The 16,514-nt window shown below is 59.0% G+C and overlaps 1 protein-coding gene across 2 annotated transcripts in view; it reads right to left on the bottom strand.

Annotated features, from left to right (window-relative positions):
* TESMIN (testis expressed metallothionein like protein) overlaps positions 1-15,880 on the bottom strand; it is a 28,462-nt gene extending 12,582 nt beyond the window's left edge. For both annotated transcript variants that reach the window (XM_058662714.1, XM_058662713.1), the window contains exons 1-5: positions 15,409-15,880; positions 14,331-14,486; positions 12,935-13,055; positions 10,451-10,527; positions 7,397-7,488 (exon numbers count right to left, since the gene is read on the bottom strand). In XM_058662714.1, the coding sequence (XP_058518697.1) occupies positions 7,397-7,488; positions 10,451-10,527; positions 12,935-13,055; positions 14,331-14,486; positions 15,409-15,861 (899 nt within the window). In that variant the 5' untranslated portion in view covers positions 15,862-15,880. The remainder of the gene's footprint in view (positions 1-7,396; positions 7,489-10,450; positions 10,528-12,934; positions 13,056-14,330; positions 14,487-15,408) is intronic.
* Positions 15,881-16,514: the final 634 nt, after the last annotated feature.

Here is a 16,514-nt window from a genome sequence, read left to right as displayed (position 1 = left end):
GCTGTGGTTAAGCCCAAACAACCCTCACCCACTCTAATTTTCTTTGCACCAGTAGGAAGAGTCAGCCCAGTCTGGCTTTTCCCTGATCTAGTCCACATGAGGCGCACAGGTGTTGTAGCCCTGCTTAGTCTGGTCTGCCCCCATCCCAGCCCACGCTCTCCAGTGGGAGTAGCTGTCCAGCAAGGGAACCCCTCCCCCCATATTCCACCTGCCAGCTCTGCCCCCTCCTATCCTGGTTCTCACACGTGCTGGTTGGGCGCTGTGGTCACATCCGGTACAGGTAACCTCACCTTAGCATTCCATATTGTGCACTGGTTTTTGTCGCGACTGAACCTGGCTCGACCCACACTCTGTCCAGGTGCTCGGATTCTCCAGTGGATGACGTGAACTGATTCAGCAGCCTGGTCTGCCCCTGACCCATGCCAAATGTGTGCCAGTGGGAAACTTTCCATGGCCTGTTCTGGGCTGTTTCCTATCATGCTTCGTGCGCTTACCTGCAGGGATTGTGTCCTGCCAGAGGAGTTGTTCAGGCTGCTCCATCAGAACCTCTCCCAATGCCAGAATTTGCGTATACCAGGGGGTCCATGAGCCAGCCCTACTCAGTTCACCTCCTGTCCTAGCAGAAACAGTGGCTTTTCCTGACTGGCTTTCAACCCAAACTGGTTCTTGCTGTTGGATGTTTCAGCCCGGCCACGGCTCGTCCATACCCACATACGGCTCATACATGGCTCAGTAGGGGCTGATACCCAGCCTAGTCCGTCCTATATCTACCCTGGTCCTCCAGAGCCCCAGATGGTGTTGGAGTCTAGCTCAGCTTGGTGCGTCCAGTCCCAGTCCACACTTCTGCCAAGGGAGACTACAACTGTATCCTGATCAGAACGCAGCCCCCATTCCAGCCCCATGCTCTTTGGTGGGAACCTCCACCCAGCTAGGGTGTCCCCTTAGCTCCCCAACCGGGCCTGTTCCCAGCCATAGATCATGTGCATGCCAGTGGTTTCTCTGACTCAGCTTGGCTCAGCCCCTCACCTGTCCCGACCTCTGCCTTAGATGCTGTGGCTTAGCATCCCTGGCCCACGCAGACCAGTAGGTGCAACAGCCTAGCTCGGCATGACCTGTGCTCCATCCTGGTTTCTAATTTTGCTTGTGGGCTAAGGTTTGCTCAGTCATGCCCGGTCCACCCTGTTCCATTTCCAATCCACACATTAGCCAGCCATTGGATCTACTTTGCCCAACTTGTCCGACCCCCAGGTCTGGACCACGTGTTCACAAGTGGGAGTTTCCCAAGTTCCTCCACTTGATCCACTCCCAGACCCAGTTCTCATACATGCCATTGGGTTTTGGGCCAGTGCCCGGCGAAGTCTGGCCTTCCATTTGGCCTTTTTTTAAATTATTTATTATTATTATTATTTTTTAAAAGATTTAGTCACTTCATTACAAAGTCAGATATACAGAGAGGAGGAGAGACAGAGAGGAAGATCTTCCGTCCGATGATTCACTCCCCAAGTGAGCCGCAACGGGCCGGTGCGCGCCGATCCGATGCCGGGAACCAGGAACCTCTTCCAGGTCTCCCACGCGGGTGCAGTGTCCCAAAGCTTTGGGCCGTCCTCGACTGCTTTCCCAGGCCACAAGCAGGGAGCTGGATGGGAAGTGGAGCTGCCGGGATTAGAACTGGTGCCCATATGGGATCCCGGGGCGTTCAAGGCGAGGACTTTAGCCGCTAGGCCACACCTCCGGACCCCTTCCATTTGGCCTTGTATGAGCTGGTGAATGCTGCAGCCCGGCCCACCCCACACCCTATTGAGGATGCACATTCGGGTGCTGCTACCTTGACCAGTCCAGACTGTTGTCGGTTCCTTTAACTGTGAGTGAGGGCAGGCTCCTTGGTCACACCTAGTTTAGTCCATCACCCCTTCAACTCTTGAGCTAACCAGTGGGGCTAGTATTTCCACAGGGTTTGGCCCACACACTCCCCACAGAATCTACCCCCAGATATGGTTCTCTTGTGTGCTACTTCATGTCATGGCCCTGCCTAATATGACCTGTCTGCTGATCCATCATCATGTCAGGTGGTCGGATATGATCCTGCTAGACAAGCCCTGGGCCTTAGCTTTTGCATGGACTGGTGTTTGGTGATTACAAGTACAACACAGGGTTTAAAGGCGTTCGGTATATCAGTCTTACCCATAAAGATCATCTGGTCCCTCTCCTCCAACCTACCAGGTCTCATTGCCCTCGCTAACCTTCCAAGGAAAAGTTACTCTCGTTAGGATTCTTTAGGATTGATTGACATCCCAGAAGTACAGTGGCTTGACGTGGAGATACCTAAGCAGCAATTCAAAGCCCAAAACCCCAGAGCAGGCCGCAAGGCGGCCAGCAGCGGAGTCTGGCACCGAATGGCACACTGGCCGCCCAGGGACAGGTCACCACGTGGATGCGGTGGCTGGAATCGGGGCTCCGAGCATGGAGACAATCCCGGCCTGGCACCCACCAAGCTCACCCCTCCCCAATCCCATCCCCCGTGCCATGATGGTGGCGGGTACACACTGACTTCTATTTGTGGTTACTTACGATCTCAGACACTGGGATTTGGTACAGTTATATGCCTCTCTAGACTTTGAGGCCCATGAACTAACAGTTACTCTATAAAGATTAAAAAAGAAAATGTTTTCAGGTGGTTACTCTCAAAAAAAGAGAACCAGCTAAGACTGGTGTTTCTGAGCAGTGAGGGCAGGTGGAGCTGCGTCTGCGGCTCAGGCCTGACCACAGAGCAGGAGCCGCACGGACAGCTCTGGCACAGCACGGCTGACTGCCGGGCCGTCTGGGGAACGGGGACAGGCTCACCCTCCCCAAAAGCCTCACTGGAGTGTCTCGACTGTGTGCGCCCACCTCTCTTGCTCCACCCCAACACCACTAGGCAGCAATGGAGAAACCCTCACTCATGGCCCGTAAGGCTAGTGTGAAAGCTGTCTGCCCCTCAACATCACTGACTATCAGTGGACTCAGGGCTGTCAATGGGCACTGGAGGGCTCACGTGTGTTTTAGGAAGGGACAATCATTTGGGGTTACCCCCCAGAGCATCTTGATCCTGCCCAGGCTGTTACAGACCAGGGCGGGCTCAAGGGCAGCTGCAGCTGGGAGAAGTGCCAGGGCCCACCACGGAACAGGCCGGCCAGCCACATGGGAAGCTGGTGGGCCCCCTCGTGGTGAGGGCTGTCACTGACATGCATGTATGCCATCATGAGTAGGCGTGCACCTCAGCCTTGGGTTCCCATGGGAACTAGAGCTGGGCGCCTGTGGCACCTGCTTGCTGCCTGAGGACACTGCCTGCCAGCACACGGAGATGACACCGTGGGTCCAAGGTGACAACTCATCCAGATAGCCGCAAGACAGCCACACCCTTTCCTCCGGGCTCTACACGCTGGGCACCACAGAGCCAGCCCTCTTGGCTAACTCCTGCCCTGAGACCAACCCCTGTCACCAGGCCTAGCCACCCTCTTGGCACTGGCATCACTCCTAAGTGCACTAGGACTAGGCTGCTGGGCCTTTACTGCTCTCCTGGCCCTCTGCCCCCCTCCAGAGGACAAATGACCCCCCAGTCCGATCATGACTTCCTAAAGCTGTTATCTGCTCTGGGGTCACACCCCAAGTACTGCACTGAGTAGTTCACCTAGCTTGGTATTTCTTCAGATAAAGAGAGTAAGGTTGCTAGGCCTCGGGTTCCTGAAGGGAGCAGGTCTGGCTGTCCCATCCTCCTGACCCACGGACCCCTGCTCGGAGGAGGGGCCCTCTCCTCTGTCTTGCTGTCCTGGCTCCCGTCCTGAGCTGGGCCACAAGGCCATCCTGCACTCCTGTGCCCAGGAGCCAACACTCTCTCCCCCAGATACAGGAGACTTAGCAGCGGGCCCTGCTGGGCCTGGGGCAGGAGGCAGCGCAGGCCGGTGTGTGTCGCAGTGTTGGGAGGACACCCACAGGCACAGGGCATGGAGCCATGCTGCCCCAGAATTGCGACAGTGCTTTGGGGGCATGCTGCCTGGCCTGGAGAAGCCCATTGAAGAGCCAGGGACAGGGACATAGGCTCGAGTAGCTGGGAGCACAGAAGAGCACACGCTCACGTGTCACGTCGCTCTTACCCTAACTGCAATGCCACCGACACACAGATGGCTGAGTCAGCAGACATGCAAGAAGATAGGCCCAAAGGCTTGTGAGGGGGGGACCTGCGCCAGCCCTGAGGCGTCCCTGTTTCTGCTAAAACCACAGCCGGAGCAAAGCTGCCGAGTCAGGAAGGGCCACAAGGTGTATGTGAGGAGACGAGCTGATTGTCATGGAAACTGGATAGACAAACCCCCAGAGCTCTAATGACATTTGGCTACCCTCCTAGTGCCAAGCTGCAAATCGGAGTAAAGACGGGGAGGTGAGACCAGAAGGCCATGCCATGGAGAGGCATTGCAAACGAGAGAGCAACACACAGCCAGCCGCCAGTCACGGCACCGGGGACATGTCCGGGCCGCCAGCCACGGCACCCGGGGAGGCAGACCGCCAGTCACGGCACCAGGGACGCGTCCAGGCCTGTGATGTCTAGGAGGTCTGTTAAGTCACCAAAATGAGGACAGTCTGTGCTATGTCAGAATTTACAGTTACAGCCTGACGACAGTCACATTATTAAAGAACATGAATTTTAAAAGCTTTAAAATAAACATAATATGCTAACGAATCAGTTGGTCAGATGATCTTCCAGGAAGCAGCATGGTGACCAGGTGAGCTCTCCCACTCAGCCTGAAGTCCAGGCTGACCTGTGTCCGCATCAGGCTGACCTTGCCTCCGACACCTGCAGGTCCAGCTTGCCCTGCTCGGAGAAGCCAACAGGGGGCTAGTACAGCACGTAGCTTGCGGCTGAGGAACAGCTAGCAAGCCATGGTTGGGGCTGCACACGCAGTGTGAGAACCAGTCAGGGCTCGCTGCCGGCCCCTCACGTTGGAGGAGATTCCTGTTGCCCGCAGGGCTGACTCAGGGGCTCAGGTAAGCAGGCGCAGCACACAGACGCACACAGCTCACATCGCTCCTGCCACAGGAGTTATAACACAACAGATGGGTGCCACCTGCACAGCTCCTCAAGATACACACAGTACACAGTTGTCTGAGGAAAGCACACAGGTCAGGGAGGAAGGGGGCTGGCAGAGAAGGGGGAGGGCAGCTGCCGAGCCAGTCAGGCCCTGCAGTCAGGGAGGCTCTCACAGAGAAAGTAACAGAAACATCAATGCCCTGGAATGTTCTACTCACAGGGAGGCACGGAGCAGTGCCATGATGTCACCTGGCGGCCCACATCCCAGGAAAACAGTTTCTTGGGGGGTCACAACATACTAGGTCTCTTGTGGGTACAATGCAAAAAGCAGACCCTGGGGGCTTCCCAAGTCCTTCCTGCTTCATCCGGAACGTTGACAGTCACACTCGACGGCCAGCTGGCTCCTTGCTGACCCACCACACAGGAGGCCCCGCAGAGTCTCACTCCATCAGAGGCACCCAAGTTGAGAACAGAGTGGACACACACTGCAGCCAGACACAGGGAAACAGCTGGACGGGGCCGCAGAACACGTGCACCCATGGCCCGTCTGTGGTGACCACACAGGGCAACGCTGGACGGGTGTTGGGAGCACTGCACGAGTGCCCTGCCCTAAAATAATGACTGGTTCAAGGCCAGGAGGCAGCAGGAAGACAGGAGGTCACAGGTGAGGCGGATCTGCCTCCTTTCCAGGGCCTGGCCAGTCAGGTAGCACCCAGTGGACCCACGGGAATGCAAGTGAGAGTGAGAGCTGAAATTGCTATGGCAATAAGTATAGTTATTGTTATTTTATAGGCTAGCCAGTTTTTGCAATTTTTTGGAGCATAGAAAATGTAGCTGTTTTAGCCGCTTTTATAATTTTTAGCTAGAGGAATTAAGGATGCTTTTATTAAAGAAAAGTGCTTTTGATTATTGTTTTATTGTTTATGGGGTTGCAGGGTCTATAGTTGTAGAGGGATTTAATATTTGTAATTTTTGTTTTTAGATTTATATTTTTTCCCTTGTAAACTATTTTCTCATTGAATAATGGGCAAGTTGTAGAAATAGAAATGTGGTAGAAATGTACTACTGATTAGCAGGTAATCGCATGTGCCTTGGCCTTGGAGTCCTGGCTGCCGCTCCATGGCTACTGTTGAAGAATGAATAATGGCTTGCTTTGAAGAATATGAATACAGTGTTTTAAAGAATTATCTCTGGGGACACCTGCTTAGCCTTGAAGTGCGGACAGAGTGACCAAATGTCTGTACATGCCCCCTTAGTCTTGAAGTAAAAATAGAACAATTAGTTGCTTGTGCAGAAGCTTGTGAGGTTTTGAGTAAATAAAAAGGACAGCTTTTTCTTGGGCTGTTGTGAGAACGCACCAAGTGTCAGTGTCTGTCTTTCTTTATCGCCGACTCCACGCACCATTCCCGAGCTCCGAACTCTCGGCTGGAGCTGGACTCCGGCAGACGGGGCCGCAGAACACGTGCACCCATGGCCCGTCTATGGTGACCACACAGGGCAACAGCTGGACGGGGTCTAGAACATGTGCACCCACAGCCTGCTTGTGGTGACCACACAGGGCAACAGCTGAACTCCAGGATCCAACCACGGGGTCCACATAACAGCCGTTTGTTGTAGCCTTCCAAACATCTCTTTCCAAGCCCAGGCTGCAGGGAAGCTGTGCCCTCTGGCTGTTCAGGCCTGGGTCCCTTCATGGCACTGTGGACCAACAGGTCTGCAGGGCAGGCATAAACCCATCTCAAATCCATTACAGAGAGCCATGATTGCACTGGGCTGCCCAAGCAAGCAGTACAAGTCTGTTTAATAAAGAGATACAACCAGTGTGGCTTCAGGGCCACAAGCACACGCATAATTTAAAACGACAAGACAAGGTCCCAGGTAATGGCAGCCACACCCACACACGGCCTCCAAGTATAATTTCCGGATACGCTCCCACACTAGCACCGGCCCACTGAGCGGGAAGGCAGTGTGCGGGCAGCCCAGGAGCACACGTGACAGACCACGCTCCATGTCCCTGCTGGCCACTGTATCTGTGACAGTGGTCAGAGCAAAGACCCGCAGGTCAGCCCTGCTGGGACCCAGGTGCCATCAGATGGCCCAGCCAGAGTGGCTCCTGACTCCCCGCACAGCCACGGAGCACGCACACACGCCAGCCTTCCCAGGAGCACCGACCAGACGTGAACCCTAACACCTCTACCAGCCAGACTCAAGGTGACACGCACCTTACAAGGCAGGAAGGAGTACGGGCAGCCACTTCCTGCAGAGACCAGGCCAGTGCCCGCCGCCTCCTAACTGAGCACATGCACGGAGGGGCGGTTGATGGCCCTGTATCCTTACCCAGACACGGTGTCTTTGGGGGGTCCTGGGAGAGCTGAGCTGGAGGGGAAAGCAGACCCGCTGACGACCGTTGGCAGGGCTCCGTGATCAACCTGGGCGAGGTCAAAGGCAAGGGCATGGGGTTAGTTTGGTTTTCGAGGTTCTAGCCAGCCAGCCAGCCCTCCAGGCGGGAGGAACGGCTTTCTCGTCGCAGCGCTTGCAGCACGAGCCTCTCCAGCCGTGTCCCGCTCTGCACACGCCTCTCCAGGCTCTGCAGCCCCGGCCGCAGCAGGCCCACCTGGCACAGGATGCCCAGAGCAAGAGAACGCTGCCCTAGCGCAGCCCCAGAGGAGGTGAGGGGGGAGCAGAGTGACCATGGCCCAGCCGTCAGGCGGCGGGCCGTGGAAATGGCCAGGGAGCTATTATCGTTAGAAGTGTTGATCTGGAAATCAGAAATTCCAATGAGCGACTTGTACAAACGGAAACTGCTCTTTAACCATGAGTGATGGCACAGCAGTGAGGTCTCACCATTGCAAGTCTCCTTGGCAGCCACTATGGCTCATTTTTCAAGAAGACACTTTGCCGTTTCCCAGTCTGGAAAGCAACGGCACAATCACACATGATCCGTGCCCTCCGTTTGCCCAGTTCGCATTTCTTATCCATTTTCTGGTGAGCGTGACGCACAGAGGCTGCTCAGAGACGCGCACGGCCCAAAGCGGCACTGTCGGGGTCTTTTCCTGCTAGAGCGCTGGGCACAGCAGGCAGAGATGGCTTGGGTAAGTCACAGCTGAGCGTTCCCTCTCTGTCCCTCGGCCTTCCAGCCCTCTGACAGCACGCATCCTACTCACCCTCTCCCTGTCCCCATTTCACCCCCACATTAACTGTGTAGTCCCACAGGACGTTGAGGACTCGCGGTGGGAGGCCAGACACCCCCTCACAGAGCACAGTGGGGGCCCAGGGGCTTCTCCCCACATGCCAGCCCTGGTCTGGCCAAGCCAGGACGACGAAGCTCAGAAGTGACCAACGCTGTCCCCTGCTGTCACCCACACACCTGACGGACAGATCAGGCTCCAAGTGCCCGTCTGAGGTCTGCTACTTTTGGGAAAACAATTTCACCAATTTTGGGGTTTGGGCAATTCTTGGCATAGAGCAGGTACAATCCCATTTCCTGCCCTGCCACACTGCCCCCAAGGAGTGCAGAGCAAAGGCCACGAGCTGCAGATCCACTGCACGTGTCTCTCTTGGGGCAACTCGATGCAGCCCGTGACTTCCCTGAGTGGTGCCCTGCGGCCTGGGAGGGCGGAAGGGGCACCATCGGGGGGCTCTCAGGCTGTGCTGGGGCCATGGGCACAGGGCAGGGTTTCGCTGTAGGTGGTCTGCATCCCAGGCTGGGTGGGGTGGGGGGCTGCCTTTCTCACCCCCTCCTGCTAATGCCAGTGCTCCAGGTGTCTGTCACACATCGCTCAGGTGGGAGGCTCCAAGCACTAGAGGCAGTGGGGTCTGGCAGGGAGGCCAGGGTCTCCAGGGGCGCAGCCCACGGCCTGCTGGGACAACCTCTTGGGGTCACAGTGTGCAGGGAAGCTGAATGTGAGGACACACCCAGTCAAGGAGCCAGGGAGAACATGTAGACAGGAAGCTGGGTGCCAGGGGGCCTGGTGGTGGCGCGGGCAGCCGGCCATGGCGGGGATGGTGCCGAGGATGTCCTGGGGACCTGCAGCGACCTCCCGCCGGGTGCGCACAGTGGGGCTCACAGGGCTTGGCTGCGCACAGTGTGACACCTCCTCCCTCCTGCCCAGCCAGCCTCCAGGGAAGCAGGGATTCCCTTCTCACCTGCAGCCCTGTTGACGCTCCCTCCCCCAGGCCCCCCTCTTCCTGGCTTTGAGCGCTGTCTCCCCAGCCACCCCACCTCATCCCTGCTGCCCAGGGCGCCCTCAGGGGGCTCACCAGGGCTCACTGTGTCTCCCTGGGCATCCGAGGCCATGTGTGGGGCACTCACCGTCTCCGTAGAGGGGAATCCACGTCCCAGGGCCCTTGGGGCTCCTCTCCCTCACACACACCCCGCCCCTGGCTCACCCTGTGCCTCAGTCTCTCAGCCTGGGCAGCTCTGCCCACCGCCCTCTGCTCACCGAGATGGTGTGGCAGCACCCTCACCGGCTCTCCCCTGTCCCTCCCTCCCCTCCGTCTCTTCCCGTACAGGAACACCCGGAGCCTTTGCTCCTCCTGGACTTGCTGCCACCCTCCCTTGTGCTCTGTCACCACCCTGCTGACCTGGCCGTCCCCCGGGCCTGCTGCTGCCCACGTGTAGGCTGTCCTCCCTGTGCTGCCCACTCCCTCATGTCGCTCAGGACTATGCTTGGCTTGTCCCGTCGTGCAGCTGGGACCGCTGTGTGTACACGGACACCTGCCCTCCCCACGCTTGTCCCCAGCCCCCTCCTCTGCTCTCCTCACATGGAATATGATCACCCACTGAGCGCATCTGCCTGTGGCCGGCCTGCTGCACCCACTGTGGGCTGTGGAATGGGGGGCTGCGTGCTGTCAGGTTCCCTTGACCCCTAGTATCACCCAAGGGCTCATTCCCCTGGCCACCCCCTGCAGGTGTGGCACTATCATGCCTGGGCCAGGTTGTGTGCCGTCCATTCATATAAACAAACGGCAGCTCACCACACACCTGTGGTCTCCTAGGCCACTGAATTCCCCGACGGAGCAGGGCAGGGCAGCCAGAGTGCCAAGGGACCACTCTGGGGAGCTAGAGGCTGCCCTCTGGTTAATACTGCCTGTACACTATGGTAGAATCAGAAAGCCCAACTTGACAGAAAAACATATTTGTGGTAATGTGGAAGCTCAGAATCTTCTGGATTCTACATGGGCAGCACCTTGGGCAGCTGAGGGTCTGGAGACCAAAGAAACAGGTCAGTTGAGCTGAGAAGGGCTCCCAGTGCACAAGGGAGGGTAAGAACCCAGAACTTGCTAGATGTTTTAGTGTTGCGTTGTAAATGGCAGGTCAGAAATATTTCATTAAGGGAGATTTCAAGAGACCATGATGCCCAATTGTATTTTTGCATTAGAATGACTCACCTGCTGTGGAATGAGACTGAATTTTGCTGGCACTGGCAAGAATCTTCCTGCTAGAGTAGGCATCGCTTTAGCAATGTCTGTAAGGAGACGACGGGAGTGAGCTGGCGGTGCATGCCTGCTCCGCACACGGAGTATGCGCTTGTCATGTTCACAGTGAAACTTAGCTTGATGGTTTATTCTGTAAAATGTTCTGAGTCAGTGATGCTACTTTCTACCACAAAGCTCCTTGCCTTGCCACCCTGAGGTGGGCCTGCTGTGTCCCAGAGCTGTGTGCCTGCGGGGGCCGGGGGCTGTGGGACACAGCAAGCCCCCCGGCTGTCCTGGAGTGCCCCTTCTCACTTGGTGCACCGTGAGGAGTGCCTGATGTGCCTGCTTTTCCTCAAATGGGGACTAACTTGTTAGGGTAAAATTCAGCTACTCAGTACAAGGTACTTCCTGTAGGACTGATGAGGCTGTGAGAGTTTTGTCTACACACACCTCGCTGGGCATCCTTGAGCCCTGAGGGGTCACGGACCTCCGGGCTCCTCAGCGGCAAGAGAAACGTATGTTTTACTCCTTAAGCACATGCTTGTGCCTGCTGAGGGGGCTGTGCTGGAGAGATGGAGGGCTGGGGGACTGGGGGCTGCCCAGAGGGGGCTGTGCTGGAGAGATGGGGGGCTGAGGGGCTGCCCAGGGGGGCTGTGCTGGAGAGACGGGGGGCTGAGGGGCTGCCCGTGGGGCTGTGCTGGAGAGATGGGGGGCTGGGGGCTGCCCGTGGGGCTGTGCTGGAGAGATGGGGGGCTGAGGGGCTGCCCAGGGGGGCTGTGCTGGAGAGGGGTGGGCTGAGGGGCTGCCCGTGGGGCTGTGCTGGAGAGGGGTGGGCTGAGGGGCTGCCCGTGGGGCTGTGTTGGAGGGCCAGTGTGTTGGAGGGCTCACACACACTTTGACTGGCAGATCTAGATGAAGGCAAATGATGCATTTATTTTGTTTATGCTTAGAATGCACATGGTATAGGGGCTGTGTTGTGCTATAGTGCATGAGCTGCCTTCTGTGACACCAACATTCCATATGGGCATCAGTTCAAGCCCTGGCTGCTCCTCTGGCCCAGTTCCCTGCTAATGTGCCTGAAAAAGCAGCAGAGGACGGCCCAAGGCCTGGGACCCCTGTGCCCGTGGGGAGACCTGCAGGAAGCGCCTTGGTCCTGGCTTTGGCCTGTCCCAGCTCCAGCCATTGCAGCCATTTGGGGAGTGAGCCAGCAGCTGGAACGGCCTCTTAAATAAATAAGCTTTAAATAAAATGTGCATGCTGTAACAAGCAGGGACTCGGCATCATCTGAACCAGTGATGGAGAGTGCGTTTTGCTTCTGCCCTTTGTAGACCTGGAGGCACCAGCACGCTGTCACGTGGCGCCCAGAAGGCAAGGGCAGGGAGGTGGGCCCCAGGAAGCCACAGCGGGCAGTCCCCAGCACACTTCCTCCCTGCAAAAGCCAGCAGCTTGAAGACACTGCTGTGTGGAGATGGGCAGGCACACTGCTTCTTCTTGCCCCGGTTCCCAAGGTCAAAGGCACGGCATCTCATGCCAGTCAGTGTCCCACAACGAAAGTCTAACTAGAGATGACTTAGAGGAACACGAAGGTGTGCCACCCACAGAGGAAGGGCCGTGCTCATCAACTCATCAAACCGCCAATTACATCACTTCATCTTCCTTGGACCACTCATAGGGCGTTTCAGGAGAGCCGTGTGTTTCCCGATCACTTCTCCTTATTAGGCCCGTTAAAAGGAGCTTGAGAGAATGAATTTCAGATCAATCACCTGATCGCGCTTCAGAACTCATGGGGACCAGAGCAGAGTGACAGTTCTCACTGACAACATGGAAACACAGTGTATGTCACAGCTCCACAGCAACTTACCCCTCTCCAGCACAGCCCCACGGGCAGCCCCTCAACACCCCATCCCTCCAGCACAGCCCCACGGGCAGCCCCTCAACACCCCATCCCTCCAGCACAGCCCCACGGGCAGCCCCTCAACACCCCATCCCTCCAGCACAGCCCCACGGGCAGTCCCTCAACACCCCATCCCTCCAGCACAGCCCCACGGGCAGTCCCTCAACACCCCCATCCCTCCAGCACAGCCCCCCTTGGGCAGTCCCCCAGCACCCCCTCTCTCCAGGACAGCCCTGTTGGCAGCCTTCCATCTCTCCAGTGCAGCCCCTCAACACCCCCATCTCTCCACTACAGCTGACCCGGGCACCTTTGGGCACCACTGCTGTGGAATCAGAGCTGGCATGAGTCCTCCCAGCACGCTCACGGGCCTCTCGACCCTGGACTGACCTGCAGGGCCTGCGGGGGAGGCAGCTATGTAGGAATTGGGCATTCATCTGGAAAGATGTGTTTTGTTCAATCTTAGCTCGTTTGTGAGGGTTAGGGCACTGGTACAATTGCTATTTATTACCTTCACAAACGTGAGCCTGTGCAGGCTGCTGTGCGTGGCGCCGACTCACTCTTACCCGACTGCAGGTAGCTGCCTTGCTCCTGGTACTGAGGAAGCAGGGGAAGCGCTTTGAGCTCTCTGGTGCCAGAACTGTCGATGCACAGCATCTGGGTCCCGCCTTTCAACTGGCAGATCACCTCCAAGAGGAGAAATGAGCAGGTTTCATTGTGAGCACCTGACCCAGGTAAGGCAGGCCAGGTGAGCTCAACTCCGGAGGAAGCTGTTGTCCGGATGGATGGAGGGCTGTAGGTGTGCTCTGCACTTCCGCCTACATTCCATGCTTTCTGAACTGCCCGGCCTGGACGTGGCTGCCGACAGCCCGCTGGGGTGCAGGGCAGGCTCCCGGCGGCCCTTCCCCAACGGGGCCTGACATGGACTCTTCACTGTGGGCCCCAGGGTGCTGCCCGTGCCCCTGCCCTGCACTCCAGGGTCCACATCTGTGGGGCAGTGAGCCACTCCCCAACCCTCTCCATGGGGACCTGGGCGGATCTGTCCGCTGGACCCACTGTGCAGCAGGACACACACTCAAATAGTCTGGTCTTACTGTATTCTTGTCCGCCACACACACACACACACACACGTTAACACAGGTTTTTAAAGTATCCATTTGTCTTATTCCTACAATTTAGGAAGGTTAAACTAAGAACTACAAAATTCTAACAAACATGTCTACTTCCCAGGACTTGATTGGCTCCACCCATTTCACGAGTTCTGCTGAGGGATGGCTCCTCAGTGGCCAGGTGAGCCTGAGCAGTCCAGCCCTCCAGAGAAGCCAGCACACGGAGGGAGCTCCCTGGGCGCCTAACTCCGGCCAAGCCACACGGGTCAGATGGAGACAAGCCGAGGGCTCTGCCTCATCCCAGCTTCCAGGGCGGAGGATGACAGCACCTTGCCCAGAGAGGCCTCGGGCTCCTCTCCCTAACGTGCCGTGGTCTCCCACAGAGGACGCGGTCTCTGGGCTCGGGATGTTACACTCCAACGAGGGAAACCCAGAGCGATCAGAACGAGCCCCCCAGAGACAACTGCAGTAGCAGGCACCGCGCCCCGGGTCGAGGCTTCAGGTCACCCCGACCTCGGCTCTCACATTCAGAGGGCCCAGACTTGCATCTGGAGGACCAAGCCAGAGCCAGAGCCCGCCAGCCCGCCCCCCACGGGGCTCAGGTCCCTACGCCCCTGGGCTCTGCATGCCCAGGGTGACCCGTGCGTCTCCTCAGCACACACAGACCTGTCCCATCTGTGTGGCTGTGGTTCTCCAGCACTGGAGAGAGCCCTAGAGGGCAAAGGGCAAAGGTGAAAGGCCCTAGCTGAGATGCTGCGCCCAGGGAGAAGGCCTGAACCCATCCACTGACTTGGTGATGCCAGGGGCCCAGCCCTCCCATGATGGCGGCCAGCATGGTTCCCCGCACCATTACCATGGGGCTGGAGTCCTTCCTACGGGCCGCGCCGGCGTCCTCGGCCTCCTGGGACGACGGGAACCTGCAGCAGGCCTCCTGGGGCAGAGGGCTCGGGAACCGGGCTTCCTCCGGGTTGCCGCTGGCGGGAGTGCCGCCCGTCTCCTTTATCTCCACCTAGAGAGCCACCGCGGCCTCGTGAGCTCGCGCTGGACACCGGCTCTGGCAGCTGCCCACTGGAAGCTGAACCCGAGTACCCCGGGAAGGAGTACCACAGGAGGGAGCCCCACGCTCCGAGCCTCTCTCCCTCACTGGGACCACTACTCTTCTGGGTGCTACCGTACACCGGGGTGCAACTGGACCCGTGACCCCCACCCGGAAGACCTGGACTCAATGCCAGCCTCCTGGCCCAGCTGCACTGGGCAGGGAAGTGGTAGGTGGAGGACCTGTCCGTTTCTGCTCTGCCTTTTAAAATAAAAGTTTGAAACAAATCTTGCTACAGAAAATTTGAAGTCCATGCAAGTTCGAAATAAACATTTCCACAAAGTTTTTGGAAAAATGTCCCAAGTATGAATTTCAAAATGTTTGCGTCAAAATCATTCGGATTTTGGGCCAGCGTTGTGGTGGAGTGAGGTAAGCCGTGGCCTGCCCCCCCATCTCAGAGTGCTGCCTGGCCTGGAGTCCCGGCTGCTCCACTTCCAGCCAGCTCCCTGCTAAGGCTCCTGGGAAGCTGGCGGAGGGGGCCCAGTGCTCAGGCCCTGCGCCCTGGGACAGCAGGACGCTCCAGGCTCCTGGCGGAGTGACCTGCAGCAGCTGGGACAGAGTGCTTTCCGAAGAGCCCTGGCTTGAGGAGCTGGGTTCCAGCGGCTCACTGCACCCAGGTGCCAGGCTCATTAAAGCAACTGAATGGCACGCAGGTGCCGCCTGGCTCCCCACTTCAGGGACAAGGGTGCGGGGCCAGGGGGTGCCTCTGCTCCTGGAGGGGGCCTGGCTGCCGGGAGTCCTCCTGGAACCTCTCGGGGAGATGCCCGGGGGTGGGGAGCCCGCGCGGGGCAGGGGTGGAGGGGGCTCCCCGGCCTGTCCCCACGGGGGCTCTTACAGGAATCACGCGCACGCCCGGGGCGGCCCCGTCCCTGGCCCAGGCGCTCAGGGGCAGCACGGCCGGGCTGCGGTGCGGGGCCAGCAGCGAGGACAGGAAGTGCAGGTTGTAGGTGTGTGCCGGGGGCGCTGCAGGCAGCGCGGCGTCCTCCAGCGGGTGCAGCTCGGGCAGCTCCGGGTACTCCCCGAGCAGCGGCTGCTCCGCCTGCTCCTCCACCAGCAGCTCCACCTTGACCTTGGCCTGGCCGTCGGCGCCCAGCAGCGGCCCCTGGGGCTCGGCCGCACACAGGTAGGCGTCCCTCAGCACGTGGAACTCGTCCTCGTCGTGTCTGATGGCCGCCGGGGGCTTCAGCGCCATGTTCTCGGGCACAAACTGACCCTCGGCGCCGAACAGGCCGCTCACCATCTCCTCCTCCGGGCCGGGCATCGCGCCCAGCAGCGGGGCCTCGTCCATGGCCGCAGCCAGCCGGGTCCCCGGGGCCGAGCTCCTGCAACAGGTGGACAGGTCAGGAGGCGCCCGGCCGGGGAGGGCCGCGCCACCCCCACGGGCCTGCCTGGGACTGTCATGGCGCCCGTGACCGGACAGGGGCGCGCGGCCCGGGAAGGCCTCGGCCCGTGAAGGACTCGACTGGCAGCGCCATGTCGCCCACGACGCGCCGTCCACCTACGCTTCCCCAGGCCCCCTCGTCCCGTTCCTGCTACAGACCAACGCCGCCGCGGCCTCTCCTCAGGGACGCTCCGGCCGCCCTCAGCCACCGCAGGCCGGGAGGGTCAGCAGGCAGGCCGGCCGTTGGGTGGGCGGGGTCTGAAGGGAGGGGGCGGGTCTGCGAGAAAGGGGCGGGGTCTGAAGGGAGGGCGGGGCCTGCGGGAAGTGGGCTGGGCGGGCCTGTGTGGGAGGTGGGCGGTCCTGCGGGGAGTGAGCGGGTCTGCGGGGAGTGGACAGGCCTGCAGGGATGGGCGTGTCTGCGGGGAGTGGGCGGGGCCTGCGGGGAGTGGGCTGGGCGGGCCTGTGTGGGAGGTGGGCGGTCCTGCGGGGAGTGAGCGGGTCTGCGGGGAGTGAACAGGCCTGCAGGGAGTGGGCGGGATCTGAAGGGCGGGCGGGGCCTG

Source organism: Ochotona princeps, chromosome 4 (assembly GCF_030435755.1).
Source record: "Ochotona princeps isolate mOchPri1 chromosome 4, mOchPri1.hap1, whole genome shotgun sequence".
NCBI classification, from domain to species: Eukaryota; Metazoa; Chordata; class Mammalia; order Lagomorpha; family Ochotonidae; genus Ochotona; species Ochotona princeps.
This window is presented reverse-complemented; position numbering and strand designations above follow the sequence as displayed.